This window comes from Cucurbita moschata, unplaced genomic scaffold (genome assembly GCF_002738365.1).
Source record: "Cucurbita moschata cultivar Rifu unplaced genomic scaffold, Cmos_1.0 Cmo_Scf00009, whole genome shotgun sequence".
NCBI classification, from domain to species: domain Eukaryota; kingdom Viridiplantae; phylum Streptophyta; class Magnoliopsida; order Cucurbitales; family Cucurbitaceae; genus Cucurbita; species Cucurbita moschata.
The window spans coordinates 3,212,122-3,233,699 of NW_019268525.1; the positions used below are offsets into that span (position 1 = coordinate 3,212,122).

At 39.7% G+C, this 21,578-nt stretch overlaps 5 protein-coding genes across 6 annotated transcripts; 2 read left to right on the forward strand and 3 right to left on the reverse strand.

Annotated features, from left to right (window-relative positions):
• Window positions 1-2,655: 2,655 nt before the first annotated feature.
• On the forward strand, window positions 2,656-6,404 carry LOC111448009 (ABC transporter G family member 14-like). The gene is made up of 5 exons (XM_023087444.1): window positions 2,656-2,870; window positions 2,957-3,764; window positions 4,397-4,573; window positions 4,804-4,994; window positions 5,706-6,404. Exons 1-5 carry the CDS (start codon window positions 2,784-2,786, stop codon window positions 6,354-6,356), a joined length of 1,914 nt encoding a protein of 637 aa, XP_022943212.1. The 5' UTR covers window positions 2,656-2,783; the 3' UTR covers window positions 6,357-6,404.
• A 643-nt stretch (window positions 6,405-7,047) lies between these two features.
• LOC111448008 (probable apyrase 7) lies at window positions 7,048-10,739 on the forward strand. 2 transcript variants are annotated; one of them, XM_023087443.1, is made up of 3 exons: window positions 7,048-9,260; window positions 9,357-9,485; window positions 10,135-10,739. In XM_023087443.1, exons 1-3 carry the CDS (start codon window positions 7,532-7,534, stop codon window positions 10,443-10,445), a joined length of 2,169 nt encoding a protein of 722 aa, XP_022943211.1. In that variant the 5' UTR covers window positions 7,048-7,531; the 3' UTR covers window positions 10,446-10,739. The 2 variants fall into 2 exon arrangements, with proteins under 2 accessions (XP_022943211.1, XP_022943210.1); XM_023087442.1 differs by having other exon boundaries at window positions 7,049-7,265; window positions 7,368-9,485.
• Window positions 10,740-11,143: 404 nt separating this feature from the next.
• LOC111448011 (probable carotenoid cleavage dioxygenase 4, chloroplastic) lies at window positions 11,144-13,212 on the reverse strand. The gene has a single exon (XM_023087446.1). It carries the CDS (start codon window positions 13,040-13,042, stop codon window positions 11,282-11,284), a length of 1,761 nt encoding a protein of 586 aa, XP_022943214.1. The 5' UTR covers window positions 13,043-13,212; the 3' UTR covers window positions 11,144-11,281.
• A 2,079-nt stretch (window positions 13,213-15,291) lies between these two features.
• LOC111448010 (ATPase WRNIP1) lies at window positions 15,292-17,443 on the reverse strand. The gene has a single exon (XM_023087445.1). The coding sequence runs from the start codon at window positions 17,259-17,261 to the stop codon at window positions 15,498-15,500; it is 1,764 nt and encodes a 587-aa protein (XP_022943213.1). The 5' UTR covers window positions 17,262-17,443; the 3' UTR covers window positions 15,292-15,497.
• Window positions 17,444-19,066: 1,623 nt separating this feature from the next.
• Window positions 19,067-20,038, reverse strand: LOC111448012 (VQ motif-containing protein 22-like). Its single transcript, XM_023087447.1, has one exon. It carries the CDS (start codon window positions 19,870-19,872, stop codon window positions 19,213-19,215), a length of 660 nt encoding a protein of 219 aa, XP_022943215.1. The 5' UTR covers window positions 19,873-20,038; the 3' UTR covers window positions 19,067-19,212.
• Window positions 20,039-21,578: the final 1,540 nt, after the last annotated feature.

Sequence of the window (21,578 nt, forward strand, 5' to 3'; positions counted from 1 at the left end):
ATTTTTGTTTTTGTAATTTGTTTTTGTGTAATGAAATGTTAAGATGGGTCGGTAATTGATGATTGTTTTTTGAGGCCTATAAGTCGGGTGTAAGCCAGAGTTCGATTAATGAAAAAGTTCCTCCCAAAATATATACATCACTTCTTGCATTGTCATTTCTTTTCCTAAAAAGAGACCGAAAAAGAAAAACACACAAAACTTCGAGATGAAGAAATTTGCGCCTAGATCCTTCAATATTAAGGAATTTGCCCATAGATCCTTCCACGTGAAGGAAGTTTCTCCCCCTACTCCCTCATTTTCGAGACAAACCGTTTTGAGCTCTGTTGTCACTTCAAGAAAGTATAGTATGTTTTTTCACTTCTATCACTCGTCCTCTCGAAATGTCCTACCCTAAAATTCGACTAACAATTCAAATATTTTGTCATAGAAAAGATAAACATCGTTGTAAACAAATTGTGAAAATACAAATGCAATTTTTAAAATATGTTAAAGATTTTGTCTGTACCTAAAGGAAATCTCAGCATCGTCCCATTTTTTCGTATGGTCATAAAATCATATTTTATTTTAAATTTCTTAGAAAGCTTATATTTATTTTAATAAATTTGGGTTTTTAACTTAAAAGTTGTAAGAATCTCATTCTAGTAAAAGGTTCTTATGTTTTTTTTTTTTTTTTTTTTTTTTTTTTTTAATTTTAAAAAAATTTCCATAAATATTTCATGGTTGGAGACTTGTATTTGGTTTAGTGAATATGATTCTTTCTACTTTTTTGGGAGATAATAAAATTTAAGAAAATATAATCCAATAATAATTCATAAAATTACTATTAAAAAAAATTAATTTTTTAACAGACGTGAGATCTCACCCTCTACTTTTTTTTAGGACCAGTGCTGGCTGGCACAAGGTCGGATGTGATACAATTTATAATAACTCAAGCTCATTATTAGCAAATATTGTCTGTTTTAGCCATTTTTGTAGTGTAACGTCTGAGATAATAATTGATGTTTTATATCGGAATTGGTAAAATAAATGGAATTTTTTAAAAAAAGAAAAAAGAAAAAAAAAAGGCATAAAAAAAGGGGTTTATCTGCAACAAAAAGTAAAGCCATGGCAACCGCCCAAGAGGCCCCCTCTTTGTATTGTCAAATTTAAAAAATTCTTCCCCCAACCTCTTCATGTGTTTAAATATTTATGTGTCGGAATCTGAGTCATGTTGCTTCTTTCCTTACTCCTTACTAAATTTTAACGAGTGGACCAAATTTAATATATATATCTTTTACTACGAATATGTCTCTTAAAAGATTTTATTTGTGAATTGCTAGTGATCGAAACTCTGTTTAGTTCCATCTAATATGCTCGTAACATGACATTCATAAAAAAAAAAAAAAAGTATGAAAAGAATTATTGTAGCTTTGATTTGAGTCGACCATATTTCAAATTATACAAGATTTTAAAATGATTTGAGTGGTCTGATGTCTTCGGTGACACACTCTGATACCATTTGTAATAACTCAAGCCCATCGTTAACAGATATTGGTTATTGGTTGCTTTAGCCTATTAGGTATCGTTGTCAATCTCAGGATTTTAAAATGTCCTTATAAAGAATGTTTTGTTCTCCTCTTCAACTGACGTGGGATCTCACAAATATAATATATATGCTACTAAGATATCTGGTCTCTAATCGGCGAAAATAGTCAACCGACGGGAGACAACTTTTCTAAAAAACTATATTACCCGAAAAGATATTATATTATATTGAGAAAATGGGTTTGTAGGTAGCTTTCAAAGAATCCACAAAGATGAGCTTTAGTTAATGAATGAAGTTTATTGGAAAAATGATGATATTAATGAATAAAAAAATAGATGAATGGAAGGCAAAATGAATGATGATTATGATTTATGAAGTTTAATCCTAATTTTTAAACACTAAGTGCATCACAACAAGTGAATTCCCTTTTTTCTTCATGAGTTTGATAATCATTAATTTCTATAGTTTTTTTTTAAATAAGAAAAATAGACGTTCAGCCTGTCCCTCGTCTTAGACAGGAATCAAAGTCAAAATGTGTCAAACGGTGACTTTTGAGCTGATAATTCATGTCTTGTTTAATAATTAAGCTCATCAAGTATATGTTATTATCAGTTTTATCATTATAAAAAATGACAACGAAACATGTCTTTCAAAGTCAATAATAAATATACCTTAAATGTAACCGAACTCAGAACAGCAATGTAAGCTTTACTAATAGAGGGGTAAGCATGTAACTTTAGAGAGAGAAAATCGAATCATATATTTCTAGACCTATCAATATAACATTTGACCATTAAAAAAAAAGTCATTTCAAACCAACTCGACCCAACCCAACCGGACTTGACCCTTAATAGTTGGGTATTTCAAAGCAACTCGACCCAACTCGACCCCGACCGTTACTAATAGGGTTAAAAGGAGTTAATATAAAGAATGGTGAAGAAAGCAAATATGAGAATAAACTAATAGAAAAGAGAAAGGCAAAGCAAAGATGGTGGAATCCCATCAGGGGGAGAGAGAAAATCAGAAAAAAAAAAAAGGCTTTTTTTTGTGTGTGTTCAATTTCTCTCTCTCTCTCATCTCTCTCTCTCCTCTCCCCTATATATTTAATTCTTTGCAGTCTCAGCTTTCAATACAGAAAAAAAAAAAAAAAAAACCCATTTCCCAATTCTCTGTTCTTATGAAACAGAGTTAAGAAACAACAAATCCAACAGAGTTTAGAAGCCAAACAAGATTTGAAGCTCTTCCAACTTTCTAGGAAATGTCTGATCCTCAGAACGACGCCGTTCTTGCTTACCAGACCAATAATGTCCACCATCAGCTTCCCCTTCTCACAGTTACTCTCAAGGTCATTTTTTTTTTACCTTTCATTTCTGTAATTTTCTTAATTTAAGCTTATTGGATTTTCATGGAGTGGTTAATTTAATTTTACAGTTTGAAGAACTCGTTTACAAAGTGAAATTACAAGGGAAAGGCGGCGGCTGCTTTGGCGGCGGCGGCGGTTCGTTGGAAGCTACTAGAGAAAAAACCATTCTCAATGGCCTTAGTGGCGTTGTCTTACCCGGCGAAATCCTTGCCATGCTTGGCCCTTCCGGCAGCGGTAAAACTACCCTTTTGACGGCTCTTGGCGGCCGTTTATCCGGGAAACTCTCCGGTAAAATCACTTACAACGGCCAGCCATTTTCCGGCGCCACCAAGCGCCGGACTGGGTTTGTTGCCCAAGATGACGTTTTGTACCCTCATTTAACCGTCGCTGAAACCCTTCTCTTCACTGCCCTTCTCCGCCTCCCTTCCTCCCTGACCGCCGACGACAAAGCCCAAGCCGTTGAGCGAGTCATCTCCGAGTTGGGTCTGACTCGGTGTCGCAATAGTATGATCGGTGGCCCACTTTTCCGGGGAATCTCCGGCGGAGAGAAGAAAAGAGTTAGTATTGGTCAAGAGATGCTGATTAACCCGAGCTTGCTGTTGCTGGATGAGCCTACCTCCGGCTTGGACTCGACCACTGCCATGAGAATTCTTACCACCATTAAACGGTTAGCGAGTGGCGGTCGGACCGTCGTGACGACGATTCACCAACCGTCGAGCCGCCTCTACCACATGTTTGATAAGGTTATTTTGCTGTCGGAAGGCAGCCCTATCTACTATGGCTCAGCTTCATCTGCCATGGATTACTTCTCCTCCATTGGATTCTCAACTTCCATTACAATCAATCCAGCTGATCTCCTTCTTGATCTTGCAAATGGTATGCTAATCTTTTCTTTTTTTTAATACACTCAGCTTGTCTTGGTATACCCTGAGATCCCACATAGGGAGGGGAAAAAGGGGAAAAAGGAACCTTTATTATAAGAAAGTGAAAACTTGTCCAAAATTTTGAGAGGAAACTCGAAAATGAAAGCTCAAGGAGGAGAATATCTGCTAGTGGTAGGCTTGGGCGGTTACAAATAGTACCATAACTAAAAACTGGGTGAGTAGCTGAGCTCTGAAAGGGGTGGACACTAGGGAGTGTGCTATGAAAGGGGTGGATTGAGGGGTCCACATCAATGAGAGAAAAGAACGAGTGTCAATGAGGAAGTTGGGCCCCAAAGGGGTGGATTGGGTCCTATATCGATTAGAGAAGGGAACGAGTGTCAGCGAGATATTAGACCGAAAGGGAGTGGATTGGGAGTCCCACATCAATTTGAGAAGGGAATGAGTGGTAGTGAGGACGCTGGGCCTTGAAGTGAGTGGATTGTGAGATCCCACGTCGGTTAGGGAAGAGAATGAAACATTCTTTATAAATATAGATTGTGAGCTTAGACTGTTACACGTATTGATGCAAATATAGATCGTGGGCTTGAACTATTACACAATGCTTAAAACTTTTTTGAATGGCAGGAATAGCCCCTGATTCAAAGTATGCAAATGAAGGAGGAGAGAACATAGAAGAAGAACAAAAGGGAGTGAAGGAAGCACTAATTTCAGCTTATGACAAGAACATTTCCTCCACTTTGAAGGCTGAGCTTTGCAGTTTGGATGCCAATAGCTTCACCAACTATGCAAAAGATGCCTCAAGTAATAATCCCACTCATTCAAAAACACATTTTTTCTGGTTTAACTGAAGTAAGATGGATCAAAAGCAAAAAAGATTTCATTTTTAACGAAACCCATTGAAAAAAAAGTATAGAAAACAGGAATGGAATTGGATAATGAACAGAGATTTTAAGGAAAATGAATGATTTGAGAGAGGAATTGGATTCGAATGATGATTAATTGGTGGATGGTGTGGTGTGGTGTGGGTGTAGAGAGAGAAAGGAGATGCACAGAGGAGTGGTGCACCAGCTGGTGGTATCAATTCAGAGTGCTGTTGCAGAGAGGGCTGAAGGAGAGACGATATGACGCCTTCAATCGGCTGAGGATTTTTCAAGTCATTAGCGTTGCTTTTCTTGGTGGACTCCTTTGGTGGCACACTCCATCCTCTCACATTGAAGATCGCGTAAGAATCTCTTTCTTATCTCTTCTCTCTCTAAACCCTTTGAACATCCAGATTCGAACCCGAGATTTGAATAGGGACGGAGAATATAATTACCGTCTCCCACCTCATCTCTCTAAACCCTTTTCAATATTTGAATATTGTTAACGAAATCAAGATTTGGATGGAGTCGGAGACGGAGATTATATTTTTAGTCCCAGTCTCTAACCCCATCTCTCTCTAAATCCTTTTCAGTATTTGATTATCGTGAACGAAATCGGGATTTGGAAGGGGTTAGAGATGGAGATTATATTCTTAGTCCCCGTCTCCGACCCCGTCACTCTCTAAACCCTTTTTCAATATTTGAAGATTGTAAACGAAATCGGGATTTGGATGGAGTTGGAGACTGAGACTGAAAATATAATCTCCGTCTCCAACCCCATCTCTCTCTAAGCCTTCTTCAAGATTTGAAAATCATGACCGAACCCGAGATTTAAATGGGGTCGTAGACTGGAATTGAGAATATAGTCTCCATCTCCGCTCTCATCTCTCTCTAAACTTTTTTCAATATTTGAAGATCGTGAACAAAATCGAAATTTGGACGGCCCCCATCTCATTAAACCCTTTTCAATATTTGAAAATTATGAGCGAAATCAAAATTTACATGAGTCAGAAACGAGAATTGAAAATATAATCTCCATTTCTTATGACAATGGTTGATTTTGACATTTTCAGATAGCGTTGCTGTTCTTCTTCTCAGTATTTTGGGGGTTCTACCCACTCTACAACGCAGTGTTCACATTCCCACAAGAGCGCAGCATGCTAATAAAGGAGCGCTCATCCGGCATGTACCGTCTCTCCTCCTACTTTCTAGCGCGCACAGTGGGCGACCTCCCATTAGAGCTGGCCCTCCCCACAGCCTTCGTATTCATAATCTACTTCATGGGAGGCCTCAACCCCCACCCACCCACCTTCCTCCTCTCCCTCCTCATCGTCCTCTACAGCGTCCTCGTCTCCCAAAGCCTCGGCTTGGCCTTCGGCGCCATCCTCATGGACGTCAAGCAAGCCACCACTCTCGCCTCCGTCACCACCCTCGTCTTCCTCATCGCCGGCGGCTACTACATCCAACAAATCCCCCCCTTCATCCTCTGGATGAAGTACCTCAGCTACAGCTACTACTGCTACAAGCTGCTCTTGGGCGTGCAGTATCAAAACGACGACGTTTACGAGTGTCGGAATGGGGAGCTTTGTCGGGTGGCGGATTTCCCGGCCGTTAAATCTGTCGGGTTGGATGGGCTGTGGGTTTGTGTCTGTATTATGGCGCTCATGTTGGTGGGTTACCGCTTGATTGCGTATTTGGCTCTTCATAGGGTCAGATTGAGATGAAAATCTTAGGGTTTTTTTTCTTTTTTTGGTAAAATTATATGTTTTTGTAATTTGTTTTTGGTTTTGGTGTATCACCCCAAGTCAAAGAGTTTTAGCCTTCTATGATCCCAACAAGTATATATCATATCATATCATAATTTTCTCGACCATTTAATTTAGTTTCTATTTGATTATTTAGTTTAATATTTTCTATTAATCTCGATTAAAATAGATATTTTAAACTTTTTATTTAAAAATACGTAAAATTGGAGCAACCCAACAAAATATATATATATATATATTAATTGGATCATCATGCCCAAACCCGTTATGAAAAAAAAAACAAAAGTTTAAATTGAAACTAATGATTAATTAATTTTATTTTAATAAAAATTCATATTTATGGTAAGAAAAAAATTAAATTAAATTCTAGAAAATACCTCTAGATTATACCAAGAATGTTAGAATAAAATGTCACTATATCATTATTTCAAACTTAATTTAAAAAATATTATATCACCGACATATAAATTTAAATAATTACCATATTTTTGTTCAATAGGTTAATATTGTATAGATAATTTTGAAATATTTATAAAAAGTCTGAAAAAATATTATATATACATAATTTAGCTGAAAAATATTTAGATTTTAATATATATATATATTTTTAATGAAGAGTGGAAAGGGAAAATACAAGTGAAATTAAAATTTAATTAAAAAGAAAAATAGAGAAAGAGGGAGGAAGAGGAAGAGGGGTTTGGTCCGATGGCACTTGCTGGCAGAGTAGGTTGTCGCTGAAGGTGGATCTGAATCTGATCGTCTGATGAGATTGAGACCAGAAAGCGGCGAAGAAAAAGGAGAAACTGTAATTCTCTCACTCCAAACTGCCATTTTCGATGTAATCTTAATTCATAATCTGTTCTTCAGGTCAGTCTTAATCCTTAAACCTAAATTCTCTCTCCCATTCATTCTGTTCAATGCACTTCTGTACCGTGATTTCTCGCCATGTTTTTTAATCGATCCCTCTAGTCAATCCGCGGACGAACTTCAATTTTAATATCCCCACACACACTCTCTCTACTGTGGTTTTTGGGGATCACTGTGATCTAGAGTTACGCAATTCAGTTGTTATAATGAAGGATTTTGGTGCGTTTCTGAGGAATTATTGAAGTTCTGTGCCGAATCAGAGAAAAATGGTGTTGGGTAGATTTAGGGATGTTTTCTCGTCTGTAGCCAGTCGTTTGTCGGGCCGACAGTCTTCTACGGATGCGTTTAAATCATCGTCGCCTCCGTTGATCGATTCTTCGCCTCCTCTTGTTGCTGGATTTTCAAGTCCTGCGCTTAAGAACAATATAAGGCTTTCATCGTCTCTTCAGGATCTCTCTGCTTACCGTAGACTTGATCTCGAAGAGGGTAATCATGGACTTGGGAATGCAGCTTCTGATTTTAGACCGCTCCAGCGAGAGAATGCTGGCTCTAGTTTCTCGAAGGAGAAGGCATTGCCTGGAGGCTCCTCCCGGTGGCCGATCAAGAAGTTGGTGCGAACAATTGTTCTTTTTCTGTGTCTTTTGCTCGTTTGTTTTCTAATTTATACGGTTTCTATGTATATTTATTCATATTGGTCTCAAGGAACACCAAGATACTTTGTGGTGCTTGACTGTGGAAGTACTGGCACTCGAGCTTATGTATATCAAGCAAATATTAATTATAAGAAAGATGGAGCCCTTCCCTTTGCCATCAGGTCATATACAGGACAGAAGAAGAAATCGAAGTCTCAGAGCGGACGGGCTTATGATCGAATGGAAACAGAACCAGGGCTTGATAAGTTGGTTCGTAATGTGACTGGTTTGAAGAAAGCAATTAAACCTCTGCTTCATTGGGCTGAGAAGCAGATTCCTAAGCGTGCCCATGAAAGCACTTCTCTTTTCCTCTATGCGACCGCTGGAGTTAGAAAACTACCACCTGCAGATTCGAAATGGATTCTGGACAATGCTTGGTCTATATTAAAGAGTTCACGCTTTCTTTGCCAGAGAGAATGGGTTAAAACCATTACAGGTACAGAAGAGGCTTACTATGGATGGATTGCCCTTAACTATCAAAAACAATTGTTGGGGGTTAAACCAAGGGAACTAACATATGGGGCACTTGATTTGGGAGGGTCTTCCTTGCAAGTAACTTTTGAAAGCAAGGAACGAAATGAGTCGAGTTTGAACATTAGAATTGGAAATGTTGATTATCATCTTAATGCTTATTCGCTTACCGGCTATGGTTTAAATGATGCATTTGGGAAGTCTGTTGTCCATCTATTAAGAAGGATTCAAGAACATGAAAAGCTAGACCTGTCTAAATTTAAGCTTAACCACCCTTGCCTGCATTCTGGGTACAATGAGAAGTATACCTGTAACCAGTGTGGAAAATTGTTGGGTAGAGGAGGTAATTCAGGAATTTCTCTAAGGCTGATTGGTGCTCCGAATTGGGAAGAATGTTCTGCACTTGCTAAAGTTGCAGTAAATTTTTCCGAATGGTCAAATACGAGCACTGGACTAGATTGTGATGTGCAACCATGTGCCATAACTAATGACTACCCTCCACCATATGGGAATTTTTATGCCATTTCTGGTTTCTTCGTGGTGTTTCGATTTTTCAATCTGACTTCAGAGGCTACACTTGATGATGTATTAGAAAAGGGTCGCAAATTTTGTGAGAAACCTTGGGAAGTTGCACGGGCTAGTGTTGCTCCACAGCCCTTTATTGAGCAATACTGCTTTAGGGCACCATATGTAGTCTCGCTCCTTAGAGAGGGGTTGCATATTACTGATAAACAAATTATTATTGGTTCGGGGAGTACAACTTGGACTCTCGGGGTTTCGCTGTTGGAGGCGGGGAAAACGTCTGCAGTTACAACCAGGCTACAGCTCCATGGTTATAAAATTTTTAAAATGAAGATAGATCCTCTAATTCTTATCGTCGTTTTGTTCACGTCATTGTTTTTCCTGCTTTTTGCATTATCCTGTGTAGGTAGTGCAATACCTAGATTTTTTCGGAGACCCTATCTCCCAATTTTCCGGCATAGTACTGTCTCTACCACATCTGTTCTAAACATTCCATCTCCTTTTCGGTTACAGCGGTGGAGTCCAATGAGTTCTGGTACGTTTCTACACCTGTAATATCTTATGTTTTTACATTGCAATATCTGACCGTGTTCTAATATTTGTATGTGGATCTTCTTGTTGAGCTTGTCTAACATGAAATATCTTAGTCGCATGAGCAATGTGAATGTGTTAAGCCAATCTTTGATTTGATGGGATGTTAAAATTTCGTTTTATGGAGGAACCTTTCATGCATGAAGATTTCATCTACTAGAATAGTTTTTGGTCTGAATGCATATTCTCATAGCTTTGTTGTTGTCATCGTGACATTTTCTGTGGATCGATATATCTTCATCTGATCTTGTGGAAGAAAGGCATTATACCATCAACTAAAAAGATCAAAAGTTTGAATCTCCATTGTTGTTTTATAACTTGTCTTAGGGTCGTACACTTTTGAATGCATTTTCTGCATCATTGTAAAATACTAGGCTTGTGCAACAAGTAGAAGATGCATTTTTATCTATCCTCAAACCAAATATCATTTTAAGCACCATTCAAAGCTTGAAAAAAACTCGGTCGTTCGCACATCTGTACAAGTATATAAAATTGTTTCGGATCTAATCTAGTTATATCGACTGCTTTTTCTGTAAGATAGCTTCTTTTTGGTATGAAGTATGATGAATGCAATGTCAAACATGGTGTGACAGGGGATGGCAGAGTGAAGATGCCACTGAGTCCAACAGTTAAAGGCTCTCAAGAAAGACCCTTCGGCTTAGGACATGGCTTTGGCAGCAGTAGCGGCATCCAACTTATGGAGACATCCTTGCACCGGTCATCCAGCAGTATGGTCTCGCATAGCTATTCTTCAAATAGTCTTGGCCAAATGCAATTTGACAATAACAGCGTCGGTTCGTTCTGGACCCCACGTCGTAGTCAGATGCGCCTTCAAAGTAGACGTTCGCAATCTCGAGAGGATCTGTCATTGACGTCGGCTGAAACACACATGGTGAAGGTTTAGAAGAAGCAGGCTTCAAAGTGTAGATGATCGCAATCTCGAGAGGATGTTTCTTCGTCGTTTGCCAATGAAACACACAGATACTGAGGGTTTAGAAGAAGCAGACTTCAGAAATTTTGGTAGACACTACTAATTTGACTCCCCTCCCCCCTGCATTGCTTTTCTGACTCTTGAATAGATAATATATGGAAAAAGTTTGCATAGAGGTTCATGAATTCAATTTAGGAGTTCTTTCTGTATCTGAAGGAACAATTTTTATATGAGAAGTAGATGTGCATATATAGTCCCGTTAAAGCCTCGACATATCCCGACATGAATAAGCCTCATAATAATTAGTACTTTAAGACTCAACAAAATACTCGTTCACTATAGTGATAGAAGAAAAGAAGAAAAATGAGATCTTAGTACAAAAATGAGAAGTTTTTCTGTAAAGAGAGTAGGGTGTGACTTTCATGTTGTCACAAAGGAACTGGCGACCCTCGAGTGGCCCCATCCAACTACGCAAGGACCTAGACAAGTGTGGCATAGGCGCATAGGCGCACGCACTTGAAGCGCTACATCACTATGGCCCTAGCCGAGAACGACAGTGATAGGTTGACGGGTGCAAGAAGCAACAAAAATACCACTTTATGATTATAATAAAACCTCTTAAAACTTACCAATAATTTTTACAATTACAAATTCTAAAATAATAAAAATAATTTGTGAAATGGTCTAAGACTATATATATATATATAAGAAGATGGGTATACAAAATCTACTTCATGGTGCCCCATCTAAGCGGAGAACCGACTCGAACGGTCCGGTTCGGCCTAAAATTATTGTTGGTTAATTTCATTTCATAGCTTTCTGAGATCACTTTCTTTCACAAACAATCCGTGGAAGCCGTAAGAGACCCGCCGCGGCAACTTCACGACAGCGATAATCTCGAGCTTCGGCGACTTGGCGTCCATGACGATGAACTTCGACTCGCCGGAGTTTTCGTCGTGAACGTACGAGACAACATATCCGTCGTCTTCCTCCAACGCCGTCTCGTCGGAACTTTCCCTTTCCCTCGGCACGAAAAACGGCTCGCCGCCGTAGCAACCAGGTCCGAAAATCCTACTCGCAACGATGCAGTCTCGGCGTTCTTCTTGAGACACGTCGAGCTTCACTACTCCCGATATCTTAGGCATTGGATCTCCAACGCCGGCGTATACGAACCTGTTCTTCTTCCCGATGTACGACGGATTTATCACTCCGAAGTCTAGGTTTCTGGTAGACAATGGCCGCCGCGTAACTATTCCTGTTTTCAAGTCGATTCTGACCTCCTCGATTAAGGCGTGAACCAGATCCATCCTCTCCAGCGTGTGTTCGACGGAGAGAATGTTCGGCGCCAGCAGAACCACAGCGTCGTCTTCATCCCAAGCGTTAATGGCGTGAATCAGGTTAAATCCAGGTACATCGAACCACTTCATCTTCGATTCGTCGTCAGCGTATCGAGGAATTAGTCCTACTCTTGAAACTGTCGATGGATCTGTTCCAACTGGAGATCGTCCTTCCATTATCATCAGCATAGGATTAAATCCAATCTGAATCTCTGTAAATACAGCGTACTTTTTCGTAATTGCAAAATCGTGCAGGAAGGAAGGTCGATTCATCGAAAATATCGGCACATCGGACTGTTTGGCTCCGTTTTTGTCGAATCGAAAGAAGGTTAAAAACGGAGGCAGAGGACCGTACCGAAACGCGAATGTTTCACCAGTATCGGGATCGAATTTCGGATGAGCCGTCATACTCATAAACAGATTTCCGTCGAAATCCTGGCGGCCGAGAGTTTCAATTTCGCCGTTCGGAGCCAATCGGATCGAATACGGTAAATCGGACTCACCTAGGGCGTAAAGGCTGTCGCCAAAGAAAGCGACACTGGTGTTAGCAAGGCCAATGCCGTTCGCCGGATTGTACTGGCCGGTTAACACCCGGCCGGCTGCGACGGCGCCCCGCGCGGCGGAGGCTGTGAGTCCATTGAAGCCGGAGAAAACATTGGGGAAAACAGGATGACCAGCATCACGCTCCAGAGTGTATTTGTAAGTCTTGACATAACGACTGCACAGAACGGCTCGGCCGTTGGAGATTCGAAGCGAGTGAAGCATCCCGTCGCCGTCGAACAAATGGTAGGGCCCACGGGGAAGGTACTGCGGATTCGGGCCGTTACGAATGTACGCGCCGTTGAGAGACGAAGGCAACGAGCCTTGGATGACTTCACACTCCGTCGGTGGTAACTCGTCCACCGGAGCGAAGTTGTCGGCAAGGACGTACCGTGGATCGACCGACGGACTGACCGGCGGGTTTATGAAGTTGTTGATCAGGTCGTCAAATGCATTGAAAAACCTCGCCGGTAAAGATGGTTCGAGTCGTGTGGTGGAAGGGCCCTTCGCCATTGCAGGAGGAGGAGGTCGTCGGGGCGATGGAGAATCCGCATTCGTTCTTTTCACAGTTTTGGGGGTTTCTTCGGTAAAAACGGATGTTATGGCCATAGAAAAGGGCGGTCGGGAGGTGGAGATTGGCGGAGAGAGGAGGAGGTTTCCGCCGGTGAGGAAAGGGGAAGAAAGGGCGTCCATGATCCGAAAAGGAGTGAAAAACCTGCAATTTTCTCAGAAGTCGAAAGAAAGGTGATACGAATTTAAAGGGGGAAAGGGTAAAATAGGAATTATTTGTTTCTTTTAACTTTTACTGTACACAGACGGGAGGACGCCGCAATAACTTTTGTCGTTTATTATTATTGGGAAAGATTGGTAATAGATATTAATTTTAAGACCTTTTAAGTTATTTTTTAATTATCTTGCGATTAAAATCGCTTGCTCTTAATTAAATATAGTATTGGTTCATTCATGTATTTTATTTATCCATAATTAAATATAGTATTGGTTCATTCATGTATTTTATTTATCCACTTTTTCCTCCCGATAGTTATATGCTGGAAGTCGTTGTTGTTGACTTTTTGGTTGCATCACATATAACACCAATTTCAATCTTTCAAAACTCTCATTCGAAATCTCTCTGCTCCCGTTTTCTAAAACTTTTTTTTTAAACCGGGGCCAGAGGCTCGAGCATATGTCGCTTGGTCGTAGGTGACACAAGAACGAATTGGCTTAGCTCACTTGTTACATGAAAGTGAGTGCTGCACAATCGCAAGTCCACGGTCATTAAAATGCGATTGTAACAAGTGATGTCACATAATGTAATTAAAAGAATGCTACGTAAACGTAATGGATTTTTTTTCCCTATATATCGGTGAATTTTTAAATATAAATACATATTAATTAATAAATACCCACAAGAAAAATCGAAATAAGGAATATAAATTAGCCATCCAATTGTGGATAAAGCACACTCTATGTTCAGTCTTGCACGCATCCTTCATTAATAATTAATTAATATTAAAGATTGAACCTTCTAATATTATGAATATTAATTGATTTAATGATTAATTGTTTTTAATTATACAATTACATTAGGATAAACTAAAAAAAAAACACGATTATTTTTAAATATTTATTATTCATATTATTAAAAAATTAACATCCCAACATTTTCGTTGAACCTTGAAAAAAATTAAAAAGAAAGTAATAATTGAAAAAAAAAACACCGATATGTAATATATAGGATAACATGAAAATTTAAGAAGTGGGGCCAACTAAGAAACAGTGGGCCTTGTGATAGCATCCATAATGGACCTGTGGGCCCACTGTGACTAGCCTAAACAGATTTTTTTTTTTTTTTTTTATAAGAAAATATAAATTTTAGAATTCCAAATTTGGTTCAACAATTTTCAATGTCAATTGAATTATATGTGGCATCATATTTTCAAACATTATTGAACCAAATAATAATAATAATAATAATGTCTAAGATGTGACGTATTAATAAGATGTTGTGTGAATACACAAAATAGTCAAGCTCGGTTAGCAGAGGGCAAGTAGAGCTTTGATAATTATATGTGACAAGTGGCTAATGAAGACTTTTTTAGTGAAAAAGTTTGGATTTTTATGAATGGGTCTTGTATGAGTTGGGTTATCTAAAAATTTGGATGACCGAAAAAAGACAAAGCTATCTACGTTGAGACGCGTGGATAGCTGAGATGGGAGTGTTATTTCGATTTTTGGCTATCTACTATCAAAGGAAATATGAGAGGGTACTAACATAGTTATTGCAATTAAATTGGAAGCATAGGTGGAATAAAGATTCAATAGTCACCATCACACGCAAGGGGATAGTAGTTTATATTGTGCTCCACAAAATAAAAGGAGAGGATAATTCTTAACGAGCTATCCATTATGAGCCCAACTTCATCATCATGGCCTGCAACATAGTCGTCTTGCTTGCTCCATTATGAGCTATCCAACAGTTGAGCAACACATCAACTCAATTTTGGCTCCATTAAACAGAGATCCCCACATGATTTTTGATGTCTTAATGAGCAATCAAAACATCCAGTTCAGTTGCAGTTGCAGCTGCTGCTGCTCCGGCGAGGCTTTTGGATGAATGTAGCGCCGCCATGGTTGATGAGAGGGGAGGCTCTCCTCATCCATGGAGGATAACATTTTCCATATGGGCCGCTAATTCATCAGCCAGCCACTGTGCTGCAGCAGCCAAGGCCAAGCCAGCCTTTAGGTCCAAAAATGAACCCATTCACATTCATATTCAATTACCTTTCTTTAGTTCTTACAAAACAAGACTGAAACAACTAAACAAAGAAACCCATTACCATTTGTAGTAATGTTTATAAGCCCACATCTTCATTCATAACAGTCATTTTCATCAAATTATTGATAAAATTCTTAGGAGGGGTAGGGAGGGAGGGAGGGCATGGAACAATACAAAATCAAGGCATTGATAGACAGATGGGGCACACAGAATTCATCATTACATTCAAACATCCACATTAATGCAATGATAAGGACCTGCCAGGAAAATGGCAAACAGAAAAACGACTAAAATGTTTAAAGCTCCACAAAAAGAAAGTTAAAAGTCCCAAAAAAACAGGTATTCACCAGCAAACTTACCGTTAACTGGTCATTTTTGTGTACCTTGTGATTCTGGCCAGTTGAGAAATTTGTGACCTTGAAGAGATGGTGGAAGAAAGCTCTGAGCTGCAGAGGGATTGTCTGGGGTGTAAATATAGCCTTTCCCATATCCAATTTCCTTCATCAGCTTTGTTGGAGCATTCCTAAGATGAAGAGGCACACCTTCATTTTGCCCAACTGATTCCCTCACAGCCTTCTGTGCAGCTCCCATGGCTTGGTACACCGCAATCGACTTCGGGGCGAGTGCTAAGTAAGCCACACATTGCGCGAGAATGACATTGCACTCGGGCATACCAATGAAATGGCAGGCCTGATAGCAAGAAACAGCCTGATTCAGAGCCAATGGATCGGCCAACCCGACGTCTTCGCTTGCGAACCTTACAAGTCTTCTAGCTATATACAGAGGCTGTTCTCCACCTTCCAACATTCTTGCCAACCAATAAATTGAAGCATCTGCATCGCTCCCTCTCATGGACTTATGAAGTGCACTTATTAGATTGTAGTGCTCCTCCCCTGCTTTATCATAAGCAAGATGCTTACATTGGAGTGCCTCCTTCACATCATCAAGAGTAACAACGGCCCCAGACGATGATGAGGCCGTGTCGCCTCGATTCCTTACGGCATTCCCGTTGGCATCTTCTACATTGCAATCGTCAATTTGGGCCGGGTTGGATCGGGCTGCAGCAGTGATAGCAGAGATCTCCAATGCATTCAAAGCAGTCCTGGCATCGCCATCACAATTAGCAGCTAAGAAATCAATGGCTTCATCCCCAACCTGAACCCCCATGGAAATAGTTCGAGCTAGTCCCTTCTCAGAATCATCAATAGCTCGTTTTAAAATCACGGAAACATGGTGGGGTTTCAATACGTTAAGTGTAAGAACTCTACATCTAGACAACAAAGGGGTGATCAAATGGAAAGAAGGATTCTCGGTAGTGGCACCCAAGAAGATGATGCTTCCATCTTCAATGACAGGCAAAAAGGAATCCTGTTGGGATTTGTTGAACCTGTGAACCTCATCCAGAAACAAAACAGTCCTCTTATTGTTCTTGATTCTAGTTTTTCTAGCTTCCTCAACAGCATCCCTAACGTCCTTAACGCCGGAAGTCACAGCAGACAGGGACACAAATCGAAAAGACTGAGAGAAAGAAGAAGTGGAACCTACAATAGCTTTGGCAATGGAGGTCTTACCTGTACCAGGCGGACCCCAAAGGATAATCGAAGGCAATCGATTACATTCCAGCGCAGAACGAAGTATCGAATTCTTCGCCAGTAGATGATCTTGCCCTACCACATCATCGACATTTCGAGGCCGCATCCGCTCCGACAGAGGCTCGTCCGGAGGCTGATTCCCCTTCCCAGCAGAAGAATCCGGTACCGATACGATCGAGGAGGACAGGAGTTTCGGACGCTTAGAGGAGAGTTGGGGGAGGTTAAGGTCAGCAACGTCGGAATCGATGGCAGCAGGGTCTCGTTTCTGAACCGATTGAGGAAGGGCGGCGGTGGGCGGGGTCGGAGGGCGGGACTGGAAGAGGAAGAAACGGTCGAGCTTGGGCTGGACGTTAGGGTTAGAAATGGGGAGATTGGGTTTGGGGGAAGGTGAAGGTGAAGGTGAAGAACAAGAAGAGGATTTATGTGTGAGAATCCATTCAGTGGCTTTGAGAGTAGACTTACCGCCGGTAGCAGCTAAAGCTTGCGCCGCCAGTTCGTCGGGAAAACCCATGTTTACCAGTTGCTCCATTTCTTCCCCCATTGAAATCTCTACCTCTTCTTCTTCTTCCTCCTCCTCCAAAATCTCAGCACAGTATTGATACTGCTTTACTGCTCAGTGGGTGAATGCGGATCTCTCTCTCTCTCTCTCTCTCTGCACACCAAAACGAAACAGAGAATAATGAATATGAACACTGCTTCCAACCTTTATCCCGCAACCTCACTATCACTATCCTTCTTTTTCCAACTTTTTGTTCCTTTTTTTAGCTACTAAAAACTATAATTTATATTTTAATTTTTATATATTAATTAAATGCAATAAAATAATATAAAAAAATACAAACTAATACTAACGAGAACACCAAATCCTTATTGGGCTCACCTTTGGGCCTTGAATTTAAGCCCATTTTCGATGTTTCAATAAATTCCGTTACCAAATTTAATAATTATAAACTAAAATAAAAATATTATTATTATCGTATATAGCCTTAACAAATGGTTGGGAATAAAATTAAATAAATATATTTATTTTTTCTTACTGATGCCATCGTATAACTTGGATGACGTCAAGCCATGTGGGTCGTGTTAATTGGGAATCGAGATGAGACGATGAGTTGCAACGTTGTATTAAAAGATCTTTGTCCTAGGTAAAGATAAGGTCGAGCCGAATGACTTGGCTTAGTGTAGAGTCAAGTTGGTTGTGTCGCAGAACATTGAATATGCATACAAACAAGCTTGGATTCCGCACTATCTATGTTTGGTTGACAAAGACAAACCTGACTGAAGTAATTATACGAAAAAAGAGGACAAAAATTAAGGTGATTCAAACCATTATAGGTTAATGAAGATCTTAGTGAATCATAAGGCATTTATGAGGGCATTAGTGTTGGGATTTGACTTTTGAATGGGTTTAATTTAGTGGGGTCTTTGTGATGTGTGATGAGTGGTGCATTACCCAAGATTCACTCCCTCTTTCCATCCTATTTCATGTCATCTTCCTCAAGGGTAAAAATGGAATTTTTTTTAAAATTAATTTGACTCTCGTATTTTACATGGAGTACATGAATGAACCAAGAGTATGTTCGAATGAATGCGATTTTGAGGATAGAAAGGCTTAAAAGAATTGAAAGTCTGTATACCCTCCTTTTTTAGTGACCCGACCAATATACATATTTTAGTACATTGAAGGAGCACGCGACAATGAAAAATCATTATTTTCTTTAAAATAATTTATTTGATAATTTATTCTATAATTTTTAAAGTCAATATTTTAATGGTCTTACATGAATCATGAGCTTGAAATGTAACGACCTAGATCCACCGCGGGCAGGCAGATACTGTTCTCTTTGGGCTTTCCCTCAAAGCCTTCAAACCCGTCCGTGAGAGGAAAGTTTCCACATCCTGAGTGTTTTGTCCCAATTTTCAAATACCTCGTTAGATTTTTTTTAATATATATAAAATACCCATGTGGAAAACATTTTATTTATTAACCCTTTGATAAAGATTGAGATGTAAGTATTTCAAAGTAAAATGTGAAATTACGTATATGCCCCTGGTCAGTTTCCTTATTTAGGTTATATCAAAATTGTTATAACATTAATTTCTTAATTGAAATTTTAATATAGGAGATTTCAACTGAAAATTGATGTTCCTTATCAAAGCGGCAACTAAAAAAAGTTACTGAACAGTAATTTCTAGAATAAGCATATGACTATACGGACCTAGCTCCGTCAAAACTTCTTCTGTTATGTCTCAATTAAAATAAAATGCATAAAATTTTAGGAAAAATTAAATAAATAAAACCCTTTAACTCCCTTTTAATCACAAAATAAGAAAAATAAAAAAAAATAAAAAAAAGCCAAATTCCCATTTCTTCTAGTATTATCTCAATATACCCACCAAAGAAAAAACTAAGAAAATCCTTATCAGATATTTCTACAAACTCTATAAAATTAATCGGATCAGTCATCGGCGTCGGAGTTCCTTCGCCGGCGTTAGAACAGTGAGCCACCATTACCGTGATTGGTCTTGTTGGAGGAATCTGCAGAAGCTCCGGTGGTAGGAATTTGAGAAGAAACCGCACTTTCCATCAGAAATCCATCTCCGGCGACTCCGTCATTAGCCGGCCTCGCAACGGAAATCCTCTGCGTAAAGTCTCCGCCATGTGCAGCGGCCGGAAACATGAACGGCTGGGGGTTGGAATGATAAAACTGCGGCGGTTGTAGATAATCAGACGGTGGAGAAATCACGGCGTTCGGTGGAGTACCGAAATTCGATTGACAAATCCCGCGGAACCCTAGCGGAAAATTGGGGGAAATCGATGAGGCGAAAGAAGAAGTCGGACCGCCAGTGAATTGCTGAACCATCGCTCTGAAATTCGTCGTATCCGTGTTGAGCAACGTCGTCGGAGTCCGCCGTGACGCCCTGGACCGGCGACGAATCGGCTTTCCGACACGACCTTCCGGATTCAAGCCGGGGTTTCCAGCCGAACTTCCGATGATAGCAGCGGAAGTAGTGGGGACGGCGGTGGCGTCAGAAACTCGTTCTGCAAAAATCATTGCAGAGGAGGTGGGTAAATCGGAAGGTGGTTGTGGCGCCGCCGTGGTAGAAAGATTTTGATGGTAAAATTGAAGCCAATCGCCGGGGCTGGACATGATTTAACACAGCCAAGAGGTAAAGAAAATCCCTATCTCTGTTCGTCTTCTTGTTTTTTTTTTCTTGAGTGTTCTGGTATTGGTAAGAATGGAAGGATAGTTGAGGGAGCTGAAGTCATATTTATGGTTGAATCACTCTAGTCAAACTAAAGACCAAATTAATGGAATAATTTTCTTTCCTCTTTTCTTATTTTTTTTAATTTTTTTAAGATAACGACGGGATTAACAAAGTCGGGGACAGGTCTACGTTTTTGTTCCCATTTAGCTAATAGGGTCATTCACCCGTACCACCTCAAGTCCACCACTAGTAGACATCGTCTTCTTTAGGCTTTTTTCTTCAAGCTTTTACTTTAGATTTTTAAAACGTGTTTGATATGGAGACGTTTCCACACCCTTGTAAAGAACATTTCGTTCTTCTCGCTGCCACTCGTTCCCTTCTCCAATTGATGTGGGACCTCCCAATCCACCCCCTTCGAACCCCAACGTTTTAGCTAGCACACCGTCTCGTGTCCACCCTCCTTCGAGGTTCAGCCTCTTCGCTGACACATCGTCCTGTATCTGGCTTTGATACCATTTGTAACGGCCCAAACCCATTGCTAGTAGATATTGTCCTCTTGGATTATGTTGGATGATAAAAGTCTCGCATCGGCTAATTTAGGGAATGATTATGAGTTTATAAACAAAAAATACTCCCTCCATTGGTACGAGGCCTTTTGGAGAAGCTTAAAGCAGAGCCATGAGAGCTTATGAATACAATATCAAAGGCTTGGGACGTTAGGGTATTTCCCACTCCGGCCACCAACCCTGTTGGTTATGGTGAGTATGGATCGAAGTTTGTTGATTTTAGTGTAAATATAAAAACAAAAATTTGAGTGATTGGATTATTTTATTTATGCTAATGTGATTTGTGGTGTGTATTAATGTGAGTGACCTCAAAGTCGCATATGTTGGTTAAAGCAAGTACTAGGTGAGTGGATATCACATGGTATGATAATACTAAGGTTTGAAAAATATATATATTTTTTAAAGTTTATTATACACCGATAACAAACATTATATAATAAAATAATGCCACAGTAACGCCCACTTTCTAAATGTTACTTAAATTTTAATTTAAGTAAATTAAATTTAATAAAGGATAATTATAATTAAATTTTTTATTTTTGTAATTAATTAAGAGTTTAATATTTTTAGAAATTAAAGAAAAGGGTAGAAAAGGGATTGGGAAAAGTTGGGAGTTTTATTTTTATTTTATTTATTAAAAATCCTGAAAAGACAACTTTTTGTCTTTTTCCTCGAACCTTCCTCTCCCCTCCGACAAGGTTCAGCCACCCAAACCCCCACCGGCACTGTTCGCTGCCGCTCTCTGGTTCATCTCCTCCACGAGTGACGACAGCAAACGGCGGCCGGCGGTTGCTGCCGCCTCCACACGACGTCGCAACCGATGCTCCGATCACGTTTGTCTTCAACGGCCAGCCGCCGCCACCCAGATGGCAGTGGTAGAGACAAAGAATCAGAATGTGGGTATGTTCGTAAAAGTCTTTATCATATTATTAAGAGAAAATGGAGAAAATTAAAAGACCAAATTATGGATAGAATGTTGTTTGTTGGTTGTGTCATGGGATCTGTGTCCACACGAAGGTTCATTTATTTTATGTTTTAAATATGTTTTTTTATTTAAATTTTAAATATAGGGTTTTAGTTAT

What these genes read in the sequence shown, in the direction of transcription:
- LOC111448009 (XM_023087444.1), top strand. Translation starts at nt 2,784, where the DNA reads ATGTCTGATCCTCAGAACGACGCCGTTCTTGCTTACCAGACCAATAAT. An exon ending in TTCTCACAGTTACTCTCAAG is followed by an intron (nt 2,871 to 2,956) that starts GTCATTTTTTTT and finishes TTAATTTTACAG; the next exon opens with TTTGAAGAACTCGTTTACAA. An exon ending in CCTTCTTGATCTTGCAAATG is followed by an intron (nt 3,765 to 4,396) that starts GTATGCTAATCT and finishes TTTGAATGGCAG; the next exon opens with GAATAGCCCCTGATTCAAAG.
- LOC111448008 (XM_023087442.1), top strand. Translation starts at nt 7,532, where the DNA reads ATGGTGTTGGGTAGATTTAGGGATGTTTTCTCGTCTGTAGCCAGTCGT. An exon ending in GTGGAGTCCAATGAGTTCTG is followed by an intron (nt 9,486 to 10,134) that starts GTACGTTTCTAC and finishes ATGGTGTGACAG; the next exon opens with GGGATGGCAGAGTGAAGATG.
- LOC111448011 (XM_023087446.1), bottom strand. Translation starts at nt 13,042, where the DNA reads ATGGACGCCCTTTCTTCCCCTTTCCTCACCGGCGGAAACCTCCTCCTC.
- LOC111448010 (XM_023087445.1), bottom strand. Translation starts at nt 17,261, where the DNA reads ATGGGGGAAGAAATGGAGCAACTGGTAAACATGGGTTTTCCCGACGAA.
- LOC111448012 (XM_023087447.1), bottom strand. Translation starts at nt 19,872, where the DNA reads ATGTCCAGCCCCGGCGATTGGCTTCAATTTTACCATCAAAATCTTTCT.